The 19,796-nt window shown below is 42.5% G+C and overlaps 2 protein-coding genes across 4 annotated transcripts; both read right to left on the bottom strand.

Annotated features, from left to right (window-relative positions):
* Positions 1 to 3,074: 3,074 nt before the first annotated feature.
* LOC109465745 (HHIP-like protein 2) lies at positions 3,075 to 8,138 on the bottom strand. Of its 2 annotated transcripts, XM_019763162.1 has the most exons (10): positions 7,759 to 8,138; positions 7,052 to 7,198; positions 6,012 to 6,757; positions 5,511 to 5,839; positions 5,142 to 5,271; positions 4,533 to 4,675; positions 4,284 to 4,365; positions 3,737 to 3,813; positions 3,416 to 3,589; positions 3,075 to 3,300 (listed from the first exon to the last, which is right to left on the bottom strand). In XM_019763162.1, exons 1-9 carry the CDS (start codon positions 7,930 to 7,932, stop codon positions 3,444 to 3,446), a joined length of 1,974 nt encoding a protein of 657 aa, XP_019618721.1. In that variant the 5' UTR covers positions 7,933 to 8,138; the 3' UTR covers positions 3,075 to 3,300; positions 3,416 to 3,443. The 2 variants fall into 2 exon arrangements, with proteins under 2 accessions (XP_019618721.1, XP_019618722.1); XM_019763163.1 differs by lacking the exons at positions 3,075 to 3,300; positions 3,416 to 3,589; positions 3,737 to 3,813 and having other exon boundaries at positions 4,280 to 4,365.
* Positions 8,139 to 8,567: 429 nt separating this feature from the next.
* On the bottom strand, positions 8,568 to 18,735 carry LOC109465746 (HHIP-like protein 2). Of its 2 annotated transcripts, XM_019763164.1 has the most exons (9): positions 18,534 to 18,735; positions 13,286 to 13,432; positions 12,246 to 12,991; positions 11,745 to 12,073; positions 11,377 to 11,506; positions 10,790 to 10,932; positions 10,536 to 10,617; positions 10,028 to 10,111; positions 8,568 to 9,601 (listed from the first exon to the last, which is right to left on the bottom strand). In XM_019763164.1, exons 1-9 carry the CDS (start codon positions 18,705 to 18,707, stop codon positions 9,520 to 9,522), a joined length of 1,917 nt encoding a protein of 638 aa, XP_019618723.1. In that variant the 5' UTR covers positions 18,708 to 18,735; the 3' UTR covers positions 8,568 to 9,519. The 2 variants fall into 2 exon arrangements, with proteins under 2 accessions (XP_019618723.1, XP_019618724.1); XM_019763165.1 differs by lacking the exons at positions 8,568 to 9,601; positions 10,028 to 10,111 and having other exon boundaries at positions 10,532 to 10,617.
* Positions 18,736 to 19,796: the final 1,061 nt, after the last annotated feature.

Below are 19,796 nucleotides of genomic sequence, written 5' to 3' on the forward strand. Positions count from 1 at the left end.
TGCATCTCGTACACACACGGTATAGATTAGTAGCTTTAGTTCCAGCTAGGGAACGAAATTGGGTAGCTATTTTATTAAGCACAGCCTGATTCGGGACGTTTTGTGTCGCGATTCTTTGTTACCTTCTGGGTCAAAACAGGTTTAGATTCTTCACTTTTCTCTGCAGTTCGGCTGTGTCGTATTAGATGATTCCGCAAGGTGCCGTTGCCGTAAATGGTGAAATCAACACTGGATTGGCGCACATGTAACCCTGACGTTATATGGTGCCAAATGCAATGATACTTGAATATATTATGCTAACGGGGGGTGCCCTAATTCCGACCCATCCCTAATACCGAACTAGTTTGAAAAATCCTTGTTGCGGCGTTATGCATGGGAGCACGTGCCTAAAAATAATCACAAGAATGGACTATGTTTTTGTGTTGATATCGGCAATCTCACAAAGTTTGTTTTAGTTCCTACACTCCGACAACAGACGAGTGAAAAATCTGTGTGAATTCGACGCTTGTTCGGGGGTTGACGAGCGTGTCAAAAATGCAGGTTTTGCTTTTCAAACAGCCACTTTGGAGCAAGTCGCGTAATCGTAAAAAGAGGACTTGTTTGGGACAGAAAACATTTGTAGATTGTTTTAGTCATAATATGTGTATTATTATTTCTAAACTCTCTTCTCAGATCGACCTGTGTTAAACACTAGGTCGGAATTAGGGCACCCCTGTTGCGATAGAACGTTCCACCGGCAAACTTTAAAGTGACCAAAAAACTGCCGTGCGTTTCGTGAACCATTACGATTGGGTGCAAGCCGCTACACTCAAGTGAAATACACAGCTGTGCAGCTTTAATCGTTGTGATCTTTATCTGTCAATATTATATCTCATGTTGCGCGGGTTTTTGGTCAGATAATCTATTACCAAAGGTCTATGCGCTTGCATGGAACATAGCACGGAATTAGGGCACCCCCCGTTACAAATACGAATTACGTAAACACAACTGGAATCCTATACACATTTATACTTAGCGCCTTGAATCTTTCATAGCCTTGAATCTCCACAGTATCTAACTTTCCAATAGCCAGTAGAGGATTTTATTTCAATGCAGATTCATCAGGATTCAAACCAGTCCACTACAATTCGCTGGAGAAGCAACGTGTTATCTACTGTTTTATATGGCTTCAATCAATATATACTTGAATATCATGACATTCATTAACATTTTTAATTTTTGATGCATGATTGAAAATATAAAATGGAAATTGTCCTGTTTGGTAAAAGTCTACAATGTGAAATTATATGGATTTTTCACAATCTTGTTGTCTCTTGAGAACAAGATTGTTATGGCGGATCCTACAAGAAGTATTAAAGTAATGTGTGTGACGCATTCTCATCTATCCTGTGAATAATAATGAGAAGTTTATTACAAATTCATGCCCGGGGGGGGGGGGGGCTAATTGCAGATTACAAACATAAAAGAACAAAGAAACGTACTATAAAACTAGAATTCCGAGATCTCATACCTCCATGAAATATGATCTTGATATGTAAATGTAAATTTCTTCTTTAATTGTGCAAATGACCCCTGCATTAACATGATATATGCATCGTGATGTATGTTAACTTTTGATTAACCTCATTTGCATAATTTGCATTTAATCATGTACATCTCTCTCTCAGCTACCTACACACCAAAAATAATGAAAATATGTTGTTCCTGTCTGGACTTATTGGCTTTTAAACATTTCGCCAGAAAGTACCCTGCAGTTCCAGAACAAGCTGCTAGGGGGCCCAAACTCATATGACTTCTTCCCAAGCACGAGAGCTACCTTCCATCAAAATTTCATGACCCTAGCATGTCCAGATCGCGAGATATCAAAACCGGAAGTTGCGCTGCAGTACCAAGGGAAGCCACTAGGGGGACCAAAATCTAATCATTTCTAGTTTTCGCCACACCCTACCAACACACCAAGTATGAAACCAATCCATCCAGGCGTTCTTGAGTTATCTTGTTGACCAACAGACGGACGGACAGACGGACAGACGGACGGACAGATAAACGCAACTGAAAATATAACCTCCATGACACATTTCATGGAGGTAACTAGAAAGGCCAATATTTGCTTTGGAGCAAATACAGCGATGGGTTCACCACATTTTACGACATGGCAGGGAAAGAATGAGAAACACAAGGGAAAACAATGATTTACATTGATATAACTATAATATGAAGTAACATACAACTAAAACAACAGTTGGATAGCTATTCCCTACTTTATTGGTTAGGATTTTTAATTGCATAATGCAAACTGTTGATTTTCAAAATAAATAAAAAAACGTTCATGCCCCGCATTCCAATGCTGGAGCAGAAAAGCTTGAAATACCTACCAAAACACTTGAATAAAGACATACTGTCAGTATGGAAATGCTCTGTGCAGGTGTTAATCAAGTTAAATCCCAACAGCCAATCAGCAAGAAGTATAGAGGAAAGCTGCATGCCTATTGGTTGATGCCCTGCATTCCATTGTGATGACTCATGCCCAAACGTGGTAAACAAGGCCATTAACACAGTAATACATTTGCTATAACACAGCCAAAAAACTCAAATAAAACCATTCTAAAAGCCTGTATCACAATAATTTAAAAAACGCCTAGGGGTATTTGCCCACTGTACCTCCATACCAAATTTCAGGACCTTAGGCCCTAAAATGAAGAAGCTGAATCCATTTAAAAAATGGCAGGAGGAGAAGAAGGAGGAGAATTCGAAGGAGGAGAAGAAACATCAGAAAAAACAATATGGGTTCACCACCACTTCGTGGTGTGGTGAACCCATAAATATAACCTCCATGACACATTTCATGGAGGTAAATATAACCTCCATGACACATTTCATGGAGGTAATAACTAAAATCTACATGATAAAAGGTAGTTGTCTAGACCTATAGCTATGTCTAAAACTATGTCTAAGGGGTTTGACTTCTCTTTTTTAGACCATGGAAGACGTAATGTCCCACCTTTTCTAGAATTAGTGGGTTTTGGGAAGTTAAAAGAAGAATAGTTTTTTCTTGGTCTGTAAGTTTAGTAAAATTGGGATAAATTGTAGAAGTTTGAATAGATAACTCATTTCGAGCGTTGCTATGAAAGGAAGAATTTGAGATAAAGTGTATTTCGTCTTCCACAGCCTTTGCATTACAATATTTACACATTCTTTCACATCAATTGCAATGTCCATCTTGATCCCCAATAAAGAGCGTGCGTCCCTGTACATCTGACAGTGCCAAGGTCCGTATTTAGCCGGCCACAAGAGTCGTATCTGGAATAACAGTGAAAAGTTATTGAAAACATAAAACAACCAGAATGCCATTGAATGTTCGTAGCTTCGTTGAAAAATGATGTGGAGGCGATGTAGATGCACCTTATGTACTCACCATAACCAGTAGGAGTTGTGAAGCCCGGTTACAGTTTTGTCATTTCAACTCTCTTGACTTTGGAGAAGGCAGACCTTTTCAACAGGAGGTGACAAATCTTCACGAAGATCAGAAAACAAACAACAAGAAACACGACTACAGAGGGAGGTGACATGGAGCCAACCATGGGCGTTTCTGCAAAAGAACATAAGCAAAGACTGATGAATGTACAGAAATACAGAAACCCATTGTGATGATGGAACCATGATATTGATACTCAAGATGATTAAAGATGATTGATGAATTAGAAAAGGATGCATTTTTATTTCGCAGTTTACTTACCAGCCGATGATACTGTTATGGACCCAAGAACTCCGACTGGAGTTATATTTTTCCTGCATTGGTCTGGGTCTGCCCGCCTGAGAAGTAATGCAATAGGGCATTTAGAGCTTCATTCAGCATCTGTCAACAACGCTAAAATATCAGCCATATTTTAGCTTCATGTAGGTATTTCCCTTGTCAAAATTGCAGGCACGATGTATTTGAATTGCACCCCTAGCGTCATATGGGTAACTACGGTATGACAGCAAATTTTTGCATGCACATAACATACGCATACAAATAGATATTAGTAGCTGCATAGCTGCATTAACTTCTTCATTAACTTTATTAACTAATCTAACTTTATTAAGTTAGATTAGATTAACTTTATTAAGTTAGATTAGATTAACTTTATTAAGTTAGATTAGAAGAAAAGGAACTACGGTATCTCTTTCCATAGTAGCACTTTTCGGTGGCTTCCCTTTGAGCGTTTCCCCAATAATGCATTTCGTACAACACACAACTATGTCAGTAAGAAATCCATATCCTTGAAGATGACAAACCCTACCTTGAAGGGTCTACAAGCCTGTACACCACCCCTCCCTCGTGGCTGGTGCTGGCAAAGTCAGTGGCCAGCATGTATAGTTCACCTGTGTAGGGAAGGGAATGGGTGGATTGGGGAAATGTAGCTGGGGACAATGTCGTGAGATTATCTTAAATTATCTTAAAAGGTTTTTAAGCAATTACATGATACTATTCCTGGAAATTTTTAAACATTACCATTAAACCCACAACAATATAAAACTTTCATTCTTACCTGCCTCATCCTCTCCAAAAGACAAGATGTTTGGAACATATAACCCCCGTACACCATTGTTGCATGTGTCGTCCCCTCCTACACAGACCACTCTATTGTTCCACGCACCAGTCTTGGCATCCTCCGTCAGAGAGAAGAGTAAACTGTACATCAAGAAGCAAGTTAGACATGGGCAACGATCACGGATATGCTGACAGCTATTCATCCCCATCTTCATCCGTTATGGAAGATCGTAACGTTTTGACTGGCTACCGAATCAACATCCAAACACTTACATGCAGTCAGTTAAAACGCTACGATATTCTACCCCAACATCTGCTTGGAGAGTCTGTTTGCTTCTATAGGGCAGACGTGTCAACATAACTTAGATGTATTGAAACGTTCAATCCAGTAAGTAACTACGATCCGAATCTGCTACGATCGAAAGGATGTACATTGACATTGTCACTAACCCTCTTGTGAACAGAAAAAATGTATTTCAAATTCCTTCTTACGTCCAATACTCAAACTTATCCTTCTCAACTTTGTTTGTTCTTTACAAACACACGCTCTGAGTGAAGAAAATCACGTAACATGAGTTACTAGTATCACCAGAAATCTGTATCTTACCCAGTCCAGAAGTCTCCATAAATGTACTGTCCCCTCAGATTCGGAAAGAGACAGCCCCTGTACATGTACCCTCCTGTAATTGACTTTCCAACACTGTGGCTGTAGACGTGTATTGGCGGAATATGGTTGGCTGAGGAACGGAAGAAAAATTCTGCTTCATTGAAAGCTATATGCATTTTAGCTGTTGGAAATAGTGAGTACTGTAACTGAGTAACTGAGCTACATTGGGCATTGAACCATGGCGTGGGGGTTCACAGGTGAAGTACAACGCGCCCACCCAAATGCTGGCAAAGAATTAGCACACGTTCACAAACAACATGCAACAATGACATTCTGGTAGTCTAACATATATCTGTAGTTCACTCTTACCCAACTCTGGAGTTTTGCAGAGTTTTTTGTCAAAGCATTCGAAGCCCTCGAACGCACGCCACCCGTAGTTCCCTCCCTTCTGAATGATGTCAACCTCTTCCCATTTGCCCTGTCCGACATCTCCGCAGAAAATGCGCCCTCGGCCCTTCCCGGTTTCCGGGTCGCCTCTGTCCATGGAGCACCTCCAGGAGTTCCTCTGGCCGTAAGCGTAGATCTCGGGCCTGACGTTTGGCTGGCCGACAAACGGGTTATCCTCCGGCACGACGTAAGGGACGCTGTCGTCTGGACGGTTGATGTCGATCCTAATTACCTTTCCCAGGAGCGAGGACCTATCATAAAACGAAAAGGTATGTAATACATTAGACATTGTAACCTTCGCACAAGAGGCGTCTTCTTTGGTTTCTTGCACATGCCCTGCAGAATAAGGATCGTTTTGAACTTTTGAGCACAATTATCATGGCAAAAACATGATTTATATATATATATGATTAAAGATCTTACAAGTTCTGTCCGTTTCCTCTTTTCCCCCAGGGGTCTCCTGCCTTTCCGCCGTCACCAGTGAAGGCGTACAGATACCCGTCCACCCCGAACAGCAGCTGACCTCCGTTATGATTTCCCGCCGGTTCGTCCAGCTCAAGAATGACCTTCTCCGAGGCGCGATCCACCTGGTTGGCGTCGTGAGATGCTATCCGGAACTCACTGATGCGAATCTTCTGATGTTTGTCGTTTCCAATGGAATAGTAAACAAAGAGTCTACTGTTGTGCTTAAAGTCCGGATGAAACGCCATCCCGAGAAAACCGCGTTCATCGCCAAGACTGGTGGATGTCAGAATATTCTTAGACAGGTCTAGAAACGGCGTTTCTACCTTACTGAAATCAGACAGATACACGTGCACCTTTCCGTACTGTTCACCGATAAAAACACGGTGGGAGCCGTCTCCGGCATGGACCAGGACTGTGGGGTTCCTCAGACCGACCACTAGCTGCTTGAAGCACAGGCACTTCTCCCCACCGGTGCCCTGTATGGCTTTTTGAATGTCGTTGGAAAAATTCTCATTAGTGATAATGTCAGGATAACAGTAGTCCATGTCGGTAATTTTGGTCGACTCACAGAACTTTTTGGGATCTGACGGTGAGAGTGTTTTCCGCACGGATGGGTCAACTGTTGTTGAGAGGAGGGCATTGATGCACTCACTGGGTATGGAGGAACAATATTTCGGGCATAGACCTGGCAGCGGCTTTTTCACCTGTGAAAAAAGGATACACGATTGGTAAACTCTCAGGAGCATTAAAATATGTCACATACATGTATATACACGACGGCCATCTAGTGTTGGTGTGATAATGACTGTCTTTAAATTCATGATCATAGAAACGGAATCAGATCAAGAAGAGCTTCGTTAATCTGGTTTTCCTTATCACTGTGGTAAGCTTAAGAATACTGCCAAGCAACACAAACCCTTGTTCATGCAGATTCCCCAAATAATGTCCCAACAAATACGAGAAAGATTACGTAAACGTTACCAGAAGAAGCCGTTTACCTGAGTGGTTTCCAGGTCGTACAAATGGGAGGCGTAAGGCGAGCACTCCTGACAAAGGATGTTCGTCACGTGCTTCTCACACACTGTCCGGGAACTCTGCGGCAAACTTCTCAGAATCTCATCGAACTGTTTCTTTAGCTCATAGTCCTGCGTAAAGGAGACGATTTGAGATTATTTTCCAGTTATGGGTTGTAAGAGATAGACGTTATTGTTACTGGGTATTAATGGGCCAATGGGAATTGTGAGAAGTTAACAGTCGGTGGGCTTGGATCTGGAGCGGCTAACACAGGTGATCTCAATACGACCCAAGGTGCGGCCATAACTGTAAGGTTTGAACAGCTCATACCGGGAAAGCCATAAAGCAGTGATGGGCAAATCATCATTTTAAAAATACACATTCACGCTTCAGTGCGGCAAATGTCTACCACAGATAGTGTATGTCGAGTGCATGTCCATGTGACAGAAAAACACTTCGCCATTGTTTTATCTCTGTCCTTATATGAGGGATAGAAGGATAAATATCTCGCCCTTGAATCGTCTGGGCGACAATAGGAATATACTAATTAACATCAATTGTCTTCCTTTAGGAACCCACAGTACTAACTTTCAGTCCGCCAAACTCAAATCCCTAACTCCTGTTTACACATTTTACACAAACATTATACCATTAACACACTGTTGCGTTTTCACGTAGCGCTAGTATTTACCTGTTCTCTGGTGCAGCATCCGAATTTGCTGTATTCTCGGCATAAACTGAGCGGCTCTGCCGGCTCGAAGGGAGGCATGAAGTCCAAACACTGTGGGTGGGCGTGAACGGTCATTGAGAAGGCAAAAACAACGGCCAACAGCGCCGGAGTTATGGTGCCCCATGCTTGTGACATTTTGTCTTACCAAACAGGGCGAGTGGTCTCGCCGTGTGAAAGCACCCCGGAAGCCGTAGAACCGGTTCAACCAGGCTGTATACGTAACACACCTGTCACGCTTGAACAATTATAGTCAATACCCATAATGCGTTGCTGTGCGAGGTGACTTTCCCGGGGGTACAGGTACTAGTACTGGAGCACGTCGACAGAACGTACTGCGCCTGCGCGAAATCCGTAATGTACTGTGCATAGCACATCGACAGAACGTCTCGTGGAACGTCTACAGTTTCCACCTCTCCTTCGTATATACGAACAACGAAGAGTAACAATATCTAAATTCACATCCACAGTATCCGTATCAGAATGCGTAAGCTTTTTAGCAAAAGTAGTTGATAGGGGGCGCACAGATAAGACCTGTTATTCATCGTGAGAAAGTGATAGAGAATTACGGACCTTGGTCTTCATGATCGACCGCCTCTCGACCGTCCTCAACACATATTCAAACCATATATTTCTATATCTAGAGAATACCACTGAATGAAGTAAGAACTGTCTAAGAACCTTTATGTTTGATAAATTGTGCGTTCAGGTAAACTGAAAATGAAAAGAGCCATCCTTGATTTAATGTAAAGCTTAAGTTAGCCTGGATGCCCGACCTTGTCAGCTTTAGTCCGCGCCAACAAGGGAGCGATTAGTTGGAAGGGAAGTTTGGAGACTTTGGACCTTTTTGTGCTTTAACTTGGCACCTTATAGTAACAATAAATACAGGAGTATTCCATACCAGTCAAATTTAATGACACCGAATAATGTTTCTCCATCAAGCACACATTGACCTTGTTAAGATGGAAAACCAAATTTTGTATATTCCATACATTATTCCTTATTATAATGATATTCATACCATAATATAACGTGATACCATATACCGAGAGATACAATACATGTATAAAATAACAATAGATGATACCTAAGTTTACCTATAACGAAACAGATGGATTTCTTATAACAGATTCTCACGTTTAATCTGTACAAGGACATCATACAGCAGTCCTTGATCTGTTGTATGTTTTTCAATGTTCAATGTTTATCGCATTAATTGAGCAATTCTCGACTTCACCCTTTACCTAGAGTCTGATATTAAGCTCTTATGAGATAAACGTCTTTGGACCTACATTTGTTTTTGAATATATAATAATTCATAAGTGACTGAAGCAGAATAAACGGTGACTCGGCGACCTCGAAATCATATTTAGGTTACATTTGACAACTAGGAATAATGTTTTTCAAATAACACCAAAAGTTACGTAAAAGATACCTTCAAACACGTTGATACTATCGTCATCATTAATTTGTCAGGATGAGGTTGCCTACTTATCACTAATGTACTCCAGGATGTCTTACTGTACGTCGCACAAGTACTATAGACCTGTCTACCTACTGAACAAAACAAGGCTAGCGACGGTGGTGTTTAGTCCAGTCAAATATACTCTACCATGACGGTTTGTTTTAATTCGATCAAGATACAAATACTTTTTTTCCAGACAATAGTTTTATGTTGAAATATTCATAATTGACCTCAACTCAACGACATTTTCTTCATTGGGTTTAATTTTCCTTCCACAGAGGATGCCTACGACCATGCCCTTCACGCTCTCTCTTGGCTCCCCAGCCCTCTATTATGTCATCCCTAGAAAATTCAAGCAAATGAAATCTATCAGATCGCATGCAGCTTTCACAAATTGATACAAACCATTTCCCATTTCGTATCATTCATAATTCAGTGAGAACATATTAAGTAGTGCAAAGAGGAAAATAAGGCGCATTCTAGTAGTTATTAAAACATGAATCTGCTATTTACAAAAACAAGCAGTGACAAAGAGATGTGGGGGGATGCAAAAGTCAATGTGATGGACAAAGTTCAGAAAACAGACAACAAAAAACACGACTACAGAGGGAGACATGGACCCCAGCATTGGCGTTTCTGCAAAAGAACATTTATGAATTACAACACCCCATCGTGATGATGGGACCATGATATTGATAATCAAGATGATTAAAGATGATTGATGAATTAGAAAAGCATGCTTTTTTTATAATCTCACAGTTTACTTACCAGCTGGTGATGATGTTACGGATCATGGACCCAAGAACTCCGACTGGAGTTATATTTTTCCTGCATTGGCCTGGGTCTGCCCGCCTGAGAAGTAATGCAATAGGGCATTTAGAGCTTCATTCAGCATCTGTCAACAACGCTAAAAATATCAGCCATATTTTAGCTTCATGTAGGTATTTTCCTTGTCAAAATTGCAGGCACGATATATTTGAATTGCACCCCTAGCGTCATATGCGTAACTACGGTATGGCAGCAAATTTTTGCATGCACATACCATAAGCATACAAATAGATGCTACATGTAGTAGCTGCATAGAAGGTTGTTTAGAAGAGGAACTACGGTACCTCTTTCCAGACACCGAAAAGTGTTACTCTGAAAAGGAAACACACAAAGGAAATTCCCTTTTTGCGTTTCCCCGACAATGCATTTTGTATAACACACAGTCAATGTGATGTTGTACAAAAGTCAATGTCAGTAAGAAATCCATATCCTTGACGACAAACCCTACCTTGAAGGGTCTACAAGCCTGTACACTACTCCTCCCTCGTGGCTGGTGCTGGCAAAGTCAGTGGCCAGCATGTACAGTTCACCTGTGTAGGGAAGGGAATGGACTGATTAGGGAGAATGTAGCTGGGGATAATGTTAATGTTGTAAGATTATCTTAAATTGAACAAAGGTATTTAAGCAATTACACGATACTATTCCTGTAAACTTTCAAAAATCACCATTAAACCCACAACAATATAAAACTTTCATTCTTACCTGCCTCATCCTCTCCAAAAGACAAGATGTTTGGAACATATGAACCCCGTACACCATTGTTGCATGTGTCGTCCCCTCCTACACAGACCACTCTATTGTTCCACGCACCAGTCTTGGCATCCTCCGTCAGAGAGAAGAGTAAACTGTACACAGGGAAATCAAGAACCAAGTTAGACATGGGCAATGTTAAAGGATCACGGATATGCTGACAGCTATTCATCCCCATCTTCATCCGTTATGGAAGATCGTAACGTTTTGACTGGCTACCGAACCAACATCTAAACACTACGATATTCTACCCCAAACAGCTGCTTGGAGAGTCTGTTTGCTTCCATTGGACAGACGTGTCAACATACATGTAACTTAAACGTATTGAAGCGTTAAATCCAGTAACTACGATCCGAATCTGCTACGACTGAAATGATGTACATTGACATTGTCACTAACCCTCTAAAAATGTATTTTTTTAAAACAAATTCCTTCTTACGTCCAATACCCAAACTTATTCTCAATTTTGTTTATTCTTTACAAACACACGCTCTGAGTGGAGCGAATCATGTTATCATCACCAGAAATCTGTATCTTACCCAGTCATGTAGTCTCCATAAATGTACTGTCCCCTCAGATTCGGAAAGAGACAGCCCCTGTACATGTACCCTCCTGTAATTGACTTTCCAACACTGTGGCCGTAGACGTGTATTGGCGGAATATGGTTGGCTGAGGAACGGAAGAAAAATTCTGCTCAGTCATTGAAAGCTATATGCATTTTAGCTGTTGGAAATAGTGAGTACTGTAACTGAGTAACTGAGATACATGAATTGAACATGGCGTGGGGGTCCACAGGTGAAGTACAACGCGCCCATCAAAAGGCTGGCAAAGAATTAGCACAAGTTCACAAACAACATGCAACAATGACATTCTGGTAGTCTAACATATATCTGTAGTTCACTCTTACCCAACTCTGGAGTTTTGCAGAGTTTTTTGTCAAAGCATTCGAAGCCCTCGAACGCACGCCACCCGTAGTTCCCTCCCTTCTGGATGATGTCAACCTCTTCCCATTTGCCCTGTCCGACATCTCCGCAGAAAATGCGCCCTCGGCCCTTTCCGGTTTCCGGGTCGCCTCTGTCCATGGAGCACCTCCAGGAGTTCCTCTGGCCGTAAGCGTAGATCTCGGGCCTGACGTTTGGCTGGCCGACAAACGGGTTATCCTCCGGCACGACGTAAGGGACGCTGTCGTCTGGACGGTTGATGTCGATCCTAATTACCTTTCCCAGGAGCGAGGACCTATCATAAAACGAAAAGGTATGTAATACATTAGACATTGTAACCTTCGCACAAGAGGCGTCTTCTTTGGTTTCTTGCACATGCCCTGCAGAATAAGGATCGTTTTGAACTTTTGAGCACAATTATCATGGCAAAAACATGATTTATATATATATATGATTAAAGATCTTACAAGTTCTGTCCGTTTCCTCTTTTCCCCCAGGGGTCTCCTGCCTTTCCGCCGTCACCAGTGAAGGCGTACAGATACCCGTCCACCCCGAACAGCAGCTGACCTCCGTTATGATTTCCCGCCGGTTCGTCCAGCTCAAGAATGACCTTCTCCGAGGCGCGATCCACCTGGTTGGCGTCGTGAGATGCTATCCGGAACTCACTGATGCGAATCTTCTGATGTTTGTCGTTTCCAATGGAATAGTAAACAAAGAGTCTACTGTTGTGCTTAAAGTCCGGATGAAACGCCATCCCGAGAAAACCGCGTTCATCGCCACGTCTGGTGGATGTCAGAATATTCTTAGACAGGTCTAGAAACGGCGTTTCTACCTTACTGAAATCAGACAGATACACGTGCACCTTTCCGTACTGTTCACCGATAAAAACACGGTGGGAGCCGTCTCCGGCATGGACCAGGACTGTGGGGTTCCTCAGACCGACCACTAGCTGCTTGAAGCACAGGCACTTCTCCCCACCGGTGCCCTGTATGGCTTTTTGAATGTCGTTGGAAAAATTCTCATTAGTGATAATGTCAGGATAACAGTAGTCCATGTCGGTAATTTTGGTCGACTCACAGAACTTTTTGGGATCTGACGGTGAGAGTGTTTTCCGCACGGATGGGTCAACTGTTGTTGAGAGGAGGGCATTGATGCACTCACTGGGTATGGAGGAACAATATTTCGGGCATAGACCTGGCAGCGGCTTTTTCACCTGTGAAAAAAGGATACACGATTGGTAAACTCTCAGGAGCATTAAAAAATGTCACATACATGTATATACACGACTGCCATCTAGTGTTGGTGTGATAATGACTGTCTTTAAATTCATGATCATAGAAACGGAATCAGATCAAGAAGAGCTTCGTTAATCTGGTTTTCCTTATCACTGTGGTAAGCTTAAGAATACTGCCAAGCAACACAAACCCTTGTTCATGCAGATTCCCCAAATAATGTCCCAACAAATACGAGAAAGATTACGTAAACGTTACCAGAAGAAGCCGTTTACCTGAGTGGTTTCCAGGTCGTACAAATGGGAGGCGTAAGGCGAGCACTCCTGACAAAGGATGTTCGTCACGTGCTTCTCACACACTGTCCGGGAACTCTGCGGCAAACTTCTCAGAATCTCATCGAACTGTTTCTTCAGCTCATAGTCCTGCGTAAAGGAGACGATTTGAGATTATTTTCCAGTTATGGGTTGTAAGAGATAGAAGTTATTGTTATTGGGTATTGATGGGCCAATGGGAATTGTGAGAAGTTAACAGTCGGTGGGCTTGGCTCGCAAGGGTCTGGAGCGGCTAACACAGGTGATCTCAATACGACCCAAGGTGCGGCCATAAGGTTTGAACAACTCATGATCACAGAGGGAAAAGCCATAAAACAGTGGTGTACTCGTCACCGTTCACGCTTCAGTGCGGCACATTAGAACAAACCTGTCTACCACAGATACATGTAGTGTATGTCGAGTGCATGTCCATGTGACGGAAAAACACTTCGCCATTGTTACTCCGTGAAGGAGGTATACCTCCTGACGGAGTACATGTATTGTGGGTAGACGGTCTTTCGTGTTCGCAGTGGGCTCCCTTTGTTTAATCGGCATGCAATTTTATATGTCGTCTGCAGGCAAACCCGTGTTGATGCGTCTTTATTTTTACCGTTGCTGTTTTCGCGGTCAATGTAATATTTCAGATGCACCCCTACATATACATGTATGAGGCAAATTGGAATGGTCCAGGAAAACCCGTTGTTTTGAATAGCGGGGGGGGGGGGATGGGGGTCTGTCTCAGGCAGATGTGGGGAGGGGTCGATAAGTAGTACCAGATGTTTCGTCCCCATCAGTGTTCGAAATACCCGGTAGTGCACTAGCGCCGCGCAACCTGATTTCCTTGTGCGCTAGTTGTTCTATCTGAAAGTATGCGTTCGTGTGCAAAAGTACCGAAGTAACGGGTTCCTTCCTCAGTACTAGGTGTACAGAGGTGAGGCGGCTTCCGTCCTAGATCTCCAGTGCCGAAGTTTCGTCAACACTTGGTGTCCAGTGTCGGCGGCTTCAGCACTGGCTCTAAATCGGCAAATCAAATCGGGTTTACGGAAAAAGGAGTCCAGTCCGATTGGCGGAAAAAGCAGTCCAGTCCGATTTTGGGGTGGAAAAAGCAGTCCGGTGGTTTGTACGAAATTTTACGAAAGACCATAGGCACAATTTTTTCTTGTGCGTGTACTTCTAGTTTCTATGGGTACTTCGAGTTTCTATGAGTACTTCGAGTTTCTATGGGTACTTAGAGTTTCTATGAGTACTTAGAGTTTGTATGGGAACCTAGAGTTTCTATGATGAGTACTTAGAGTTTGCATGGGAACTTACAGTCTGTAACTTACATATCATCATCATCATCATGCCTCCGCTTTATTACTTACATATTTAACAGGGGTTTTTCTAGAAAAATTTGGCATGAGGGAGCAGTATCATGGCGAGGGACCGAAGCGACCGAGGGGGGGGGTTATCCCCCCTTCCGCCATTTGAAGCCTTTGAAAATTTGAAGTTGAAATGGGACATTTTGAGGCTACTTGAGGGGGAAATTTGAATTCTTAACCTCAATATACCTTTCCCAAATTTCTATTCATGCATTGCATATTTCACTTATAAAATATAAGTACAATCAACAGTACACACAATCTGCAAATCACCCTTTATACACTTACACAGTTAGTGATCAATGTTACTAGTAGCTCCAGATGACAACATTGGGTTTGCCACAAGCTGAAACCTTTCCCATGGCACAATTGCAACACATTCATCCAAGCTGCTACAAACTCAGGTCTTATGTTTCACTTCAGAGCCTGTTCTACAGTATGCAAATGAAGGAGGTCTAGCTACATGTTTTTGAGCAAGTTCTCAATGAACATTGTTTATTCCATTCAAACTTTTACTACTAGAGCTAAATTTTCAAGTTTGTGGTAAGATTTTGGAATTTTTATGAGAGTAACATAGTTTGTAATGCTAGAATGTATTGTTATGTGGTGTTGTTTTTGTATTTTTACTGGAAAAAGATGATTTTGAAAAAGACTTAGGCTTCAATCTGAAAATTGATATGAGGGCGCTGGTTTGTTACATGAGGGCGCAGCGCCCTTGTTCCCCTGTTCAGAAAAACCCCTCAAAATAATAATTAGTCAAAAGATGAAGCGGTCAACTGACGAGATTTCCAGGGCCGATCCTGCTTGCAAGTAGCCTGATTAAATCGCTTTACGGTTGCCAGCTGCCCAACATCCAGCCGGCCCCTGCTAAAGCCACGTATGGCAGACTTTGCATTACACCGACAAGCATGTAAGTACCGGAAGTACAATTGTAAGAAAGAATCCCTTAATAATTAACTTTTGTTTATTGTGGATAGGTGACCTGTATGTATAGAAACTACTTTTCGGTGGTCCCAAGAGGTGTAAATCAGTTGTCCCAAGGCTGCCTGAATTGGGTTAAGGCGGCATATAGAGAGTCACATATATGCTAATTCAAGTTCCCATACAAACTCTAAATAGTCATAGAAACTCTAAGTACCCATAGAAACTCTAAGTACTCATAGAAACTCGAAGTACCCATAGAAACTAGAAGTACACACACAAGAAAAAATTGTGCCTATGGTCTTTCGTAAAATTTGGTAGAAACCAAAATCGGACTGGACTGCTTTTTCCGCCAATCGGACTGGACTCCTTTTTCCATAAACCCAAATCAAATCATGCTAGGAGAAGGGAGGCGGCTTTAAGCCTAGGTCACAATTCAAGAAAGGGGCCCGCTCGGCGCGTGTTCGGCCTGTTTGGTCGCCGAATTGATTTTAACTCAAACTTAAAATCACTTCGGTCCCCGTCCGGCACGGTACGCCGAAGCGACGCCGTAACCTCACTGCCCGGGACCCGTCGGGCGGCCGAACAGGCACCTGCCTAAAGCTTAGGTCACATTTGAAACGGCGCCCGTTCGGCATGTCCTCGGCGTAGACGCCGGCCGGCGTCATGACGCCGAGCGTGCGCCGACTGCCAGGGTCACAATTTAATGATCCTTTACGGCTCCCTGTCGGGGCCTGGTTGTGCTCCGGTCGGTGTTGAGGTGGCTTCTAATCAATATTCATAAACTTTTGGTACCCTTGGCGGGCGGTTTCTGTCAGGAAAGAAAAAGGAAAGGGCAAAGAAAAAAAACAAGCATTTCTGGCATTTTATCCCCTTAAGGCGATGTTAAGCAGATCATTTGTTTATATCAGCATACCTGTCAGACAACTCTAACTGTTACACAATGTGCTAATTCTACCACTCTAACCCTTTCTACAATCCAATGAACTACCAACGCTACATAAAGTTTTCAGCGCAAGATTATTCGGCACTTCTTAATATGTCAGTAGTCTGTCGGTGTGGAATGCGCTTGCCATGGGTTTTGGATGTTTGTGGGAGGATTTGTTGAGTAAGCGTACGTTCCCTCGTGTTCAGCAACATGTCAGATTTTGGCCCTGTTCATATGAAGTCAGTGAAGGCGCTTTACATGTGGTTTCCCCGAAGCCGGTTTCAAGTGGCCCCATCTGAACGCTCCTACCTACCTACCTACCTACCTACCACTCCACCGCATATCAGCTACTGCTGAGGCGGGCCATCACGCTCCAAATCACATTGAAAGCGCCTCGATCCCAAACCACTTCGAGAGGTGGTTTCGAATTGGTTTTCCCGCATCGTGCTTCTGAACGCAATGTGATTTCAATGTGACTTCACCTGGTCATGGATTACGGGGTGATATTTCTTTATTTATATGCAATACCAAATTTTACGTGGCAACAACTTAAAGAACAGTAATGGTCCAATTATGTGTCCAATCTAGGACGAGCTTCACCGCCTCTGGCGGGACCACGTCGGTATTCGCCCGAGATACGCTGAGAGGGGGGTACCAGCAAGCAGGTCGTTGACCTCTGACATTAATAATACGGGTGTTCTTCGTCACATGATCCCCGTTGACAGCTGACGCCTGGTGTTGTTTCCCTTGCACAATGAAAAGCAGACTTTGTGAATGAGTCAAATTTGACTCAAGTTCGATTCAATTCGTATCAAAAGGTGGCCTTAATTGTTCAGACTGCTCCCGAACTCCATCTAACCTCAGATGGTTGGTGTTTAGTGGAAGGTTCTGAATGTGTGACAGCGGCTTAAGAAATTGTCTGTTGCAATGACAGCTTGGGGCAATCAATTAACCTCATGACAAATGGGCAGTAGCGTTTGGACACATTGCCTTATCTCAGGTGTAAGGACGTTTGAATTCTTTAAGAAGGTCTCTGTTAAGTGTCTAAACCGGATCAAATTTCACTGCTTTAGATGTACACATTTGCTTCAAAAATGGTGCTCAAACTTCACCAAACTAAAGTGCTTTTCTACAAACTCTGTTGATTGGTGATATTATTCATCTTGTGCATCAGAAAACCCCAGATGCACCAAAAAGCACCCATGGGAAACGGAAGAAAATTGCATTTGTTGATGATTCTATTACATAAATAATATCAAATATAATATTTTCTTCTGTTTGTTCTGTTGTTCTGTTTCTTCTTTTCTTCTGGATGTACATGTATAAAGGTTTGCACCATATTTTCCACAACTCCCGGGACCCGCCGTGCCCAGTGGCCGTGCCCAGGCGTGGCTTTAATTATACGCGGTGGATATAACCATAAGCAATTGGCAATGTATGGTCAAAGGAAGTCATCACTATTTGCGGAGAGGCTGTAGGACTCGGGAGCTATAATAGGTTTAGTAACCAGGCTAAAATCATCATGAGTACTGACAACAAGTTTTATAGTCCCCAGTGCCCATTAAATTTTCTTTCACAAGCAAAATAACACCAAACAGCTGTATATTGAGACGCTGTAACGGTATCAGTTTAAGAAAGGACCTGTGAAAATGCCAATATTTGAAAATATAACACTCGATTTAAGTTTAAAGAAAAACCAAACATTCCTGGCATTATTAATGCGTTGGCCTGGTCACCGGGGCATATGAACACACTCACGGTTAGACAACTCTACTTCTTTTATCTCTGTCCTTAAATGAGGGATAGAAGGATAGATATCGCATCCTTGAATCGTCTGGGCGACAATAGGAATATACTAATTAACATCAATTGTCTTCCTTAGGAACCCACAGTACTAGCTTTCATTCTGCCAAACTCAAATCCCTAACTCCTGTTTACACATTTTACACAAACATTACACCATTAACACACTGTTGCGTTTTCACGTAGCGGTAGTATTTACCTGTTCTCTGGTGCAGCATCCGAATTTGCTGTATTCTCGGCATAAACTGAGCGGCTCTGCCGGCTCGAAGGGAGGCATGAAGTCCAAACACTGTGGGTGGGCGTGAACGGTCATTGAGAAGGCAAAAACAACGGCCAACAGCGCCGGAGTTATGGTGCCCCATGCTTGTGACATTTTGTCTTACGAAATAGGGCGAGTGGTACACCTGTCACGCTTGAACAATTATAGTCAATACCCATAATGCGTTGCTGTGCGAGGTGACTTTCCCGGGGGTACGATATCTTTTCCAACATAACATTTGGAAACTACAGACGGGATGTTAACCTGTCATGCGCAAATACAACCTTATATGAGACGTTCTGCAGAAGTGCTTTGCACAATACATCACAAATTTCGCGCAGGTGCAGTACGTTCTGCCGACGTGCTCTGTGCATAACACATCGACAGAACGTCTCGCTTAAAGCCGTGTTCACGTATTTCATGGTGACTTCGTGTCTTGTTTTCAAATGTTGAGACCTTACATGTTGTCTTTTGCAACGTTGGCTAAACTTCCAACCAAAACCGTAAAACAATCCGGGATGCGCGCAGGCGTGGTACGTTCTGCCAGCGTGCTTACTAATATAGTCTGTTAGTTTTTAACATTTGCAATTGCAGTGTCTCCAACCTCTAGATACACAGATTTCGCGATCGAAAGGTAAGGCCATGTTGATTTGATTATATGGATGACATCCTCTGGGAACCCTGAAACTGACGCGAGCGTGCGAATAAACAAAGTTTGGCAAAAAAAGTTTCCTTCATTATGAAATCTATGTGGTCATAAAGGTTGAACAAACAACTAAACACGTATGTTATATATGGGGAATACTAATAGCCTTTTTTTCATTTCTTCACATTTTCTTCTTTTCCTGAATTGATTTCAGCATTCTATGACAGTATCGTTTTCCAAAACGTTTTTTTGTAACATACGACATGATTCGCTCATTTTGTACGATTTACAGTATTCTCTAAAACTTTTTTTCGAAACGGACGAAAAGTCATGCGCGCACGCGGATGTCATCCATACCATCAAATCAACATGGCCTAATAACTATTTTTGGGACAGAGTGTGTGAGTTAACAACATTTCGACTTTACGAATGTGATATACAACTACATACAACTACAGCCTCCACCTCTCCTTCGTATGCGAACAACGAAGAGTAACAATATCTATAAACGCGTAGGCTTTCAAAAAGTTAAAGTAGTCGAGGGGGCGTACAGACAA

This window comes from Branchiostoma belcheri, unplaced genomic scaffold, assembly GCF_001625305.1.
Source record: "Branchiostoma belcheri isolate BF01 breed outbred unplaced genomic scaffold, Haploidv18h27 scaffold157, whole genome shotgun sequence".
NCBI classification, from domain to species: domain Eukaryota; kingdom Metazoa; phylum Chordata; class Leptocardii; order Amphioxiformes; family Branchiostomatidae; genus Branchiostoma; species Branchiostoma belcheri.

Excerpts from the sequence above, each read along its gene's own strand:
- LOC109465745 (XM_019763162.1), bottom strand. The coding sequence starts at position 7,932 with ATGTCACAAGCATGGGGCACCATAACTCCGGCGCTGTTGGCCGTTGTT. Across the intron at positions 5,840-6,011 it reads AGAGGAAACGGACAGAACTT|GTCCTCGCTCCTGGGAAAGG; the intron begins GTAAGATCTTTA and ends GTTTTATGATAG. Across the intron at positions 4,366-4,532 it reads TTTTGGAGAGGATGAGGCAG|GTGAACTATACATGCTGGCC; the intron begins GTAAGAATGAAA and ends TTCCCTACACAG.
- LOC109465746 (XM_019763164.1), bottom strand. The coding sequence starts at position 18,707 with ATGTCACAAGCATGGGGCACCATAACTCCGGCGCTGTTGGCCGTTGTT. Across the intron at positions 12,074-12,245 it reads AGAGGAAACGGACAGAACTT|GTCCTCGCTCCTGGGAAAGG; the intron begins GTAAGATCTTTA and ends GTTTTATGATAG. Across the intron at positions 9,602-10,027 it reads CGTAACATCATCACCAGCTG|GGATGACATAATAGAGGGCT; the intron begins GTAAGTAAACTG and ends TGAATTTTCTAG.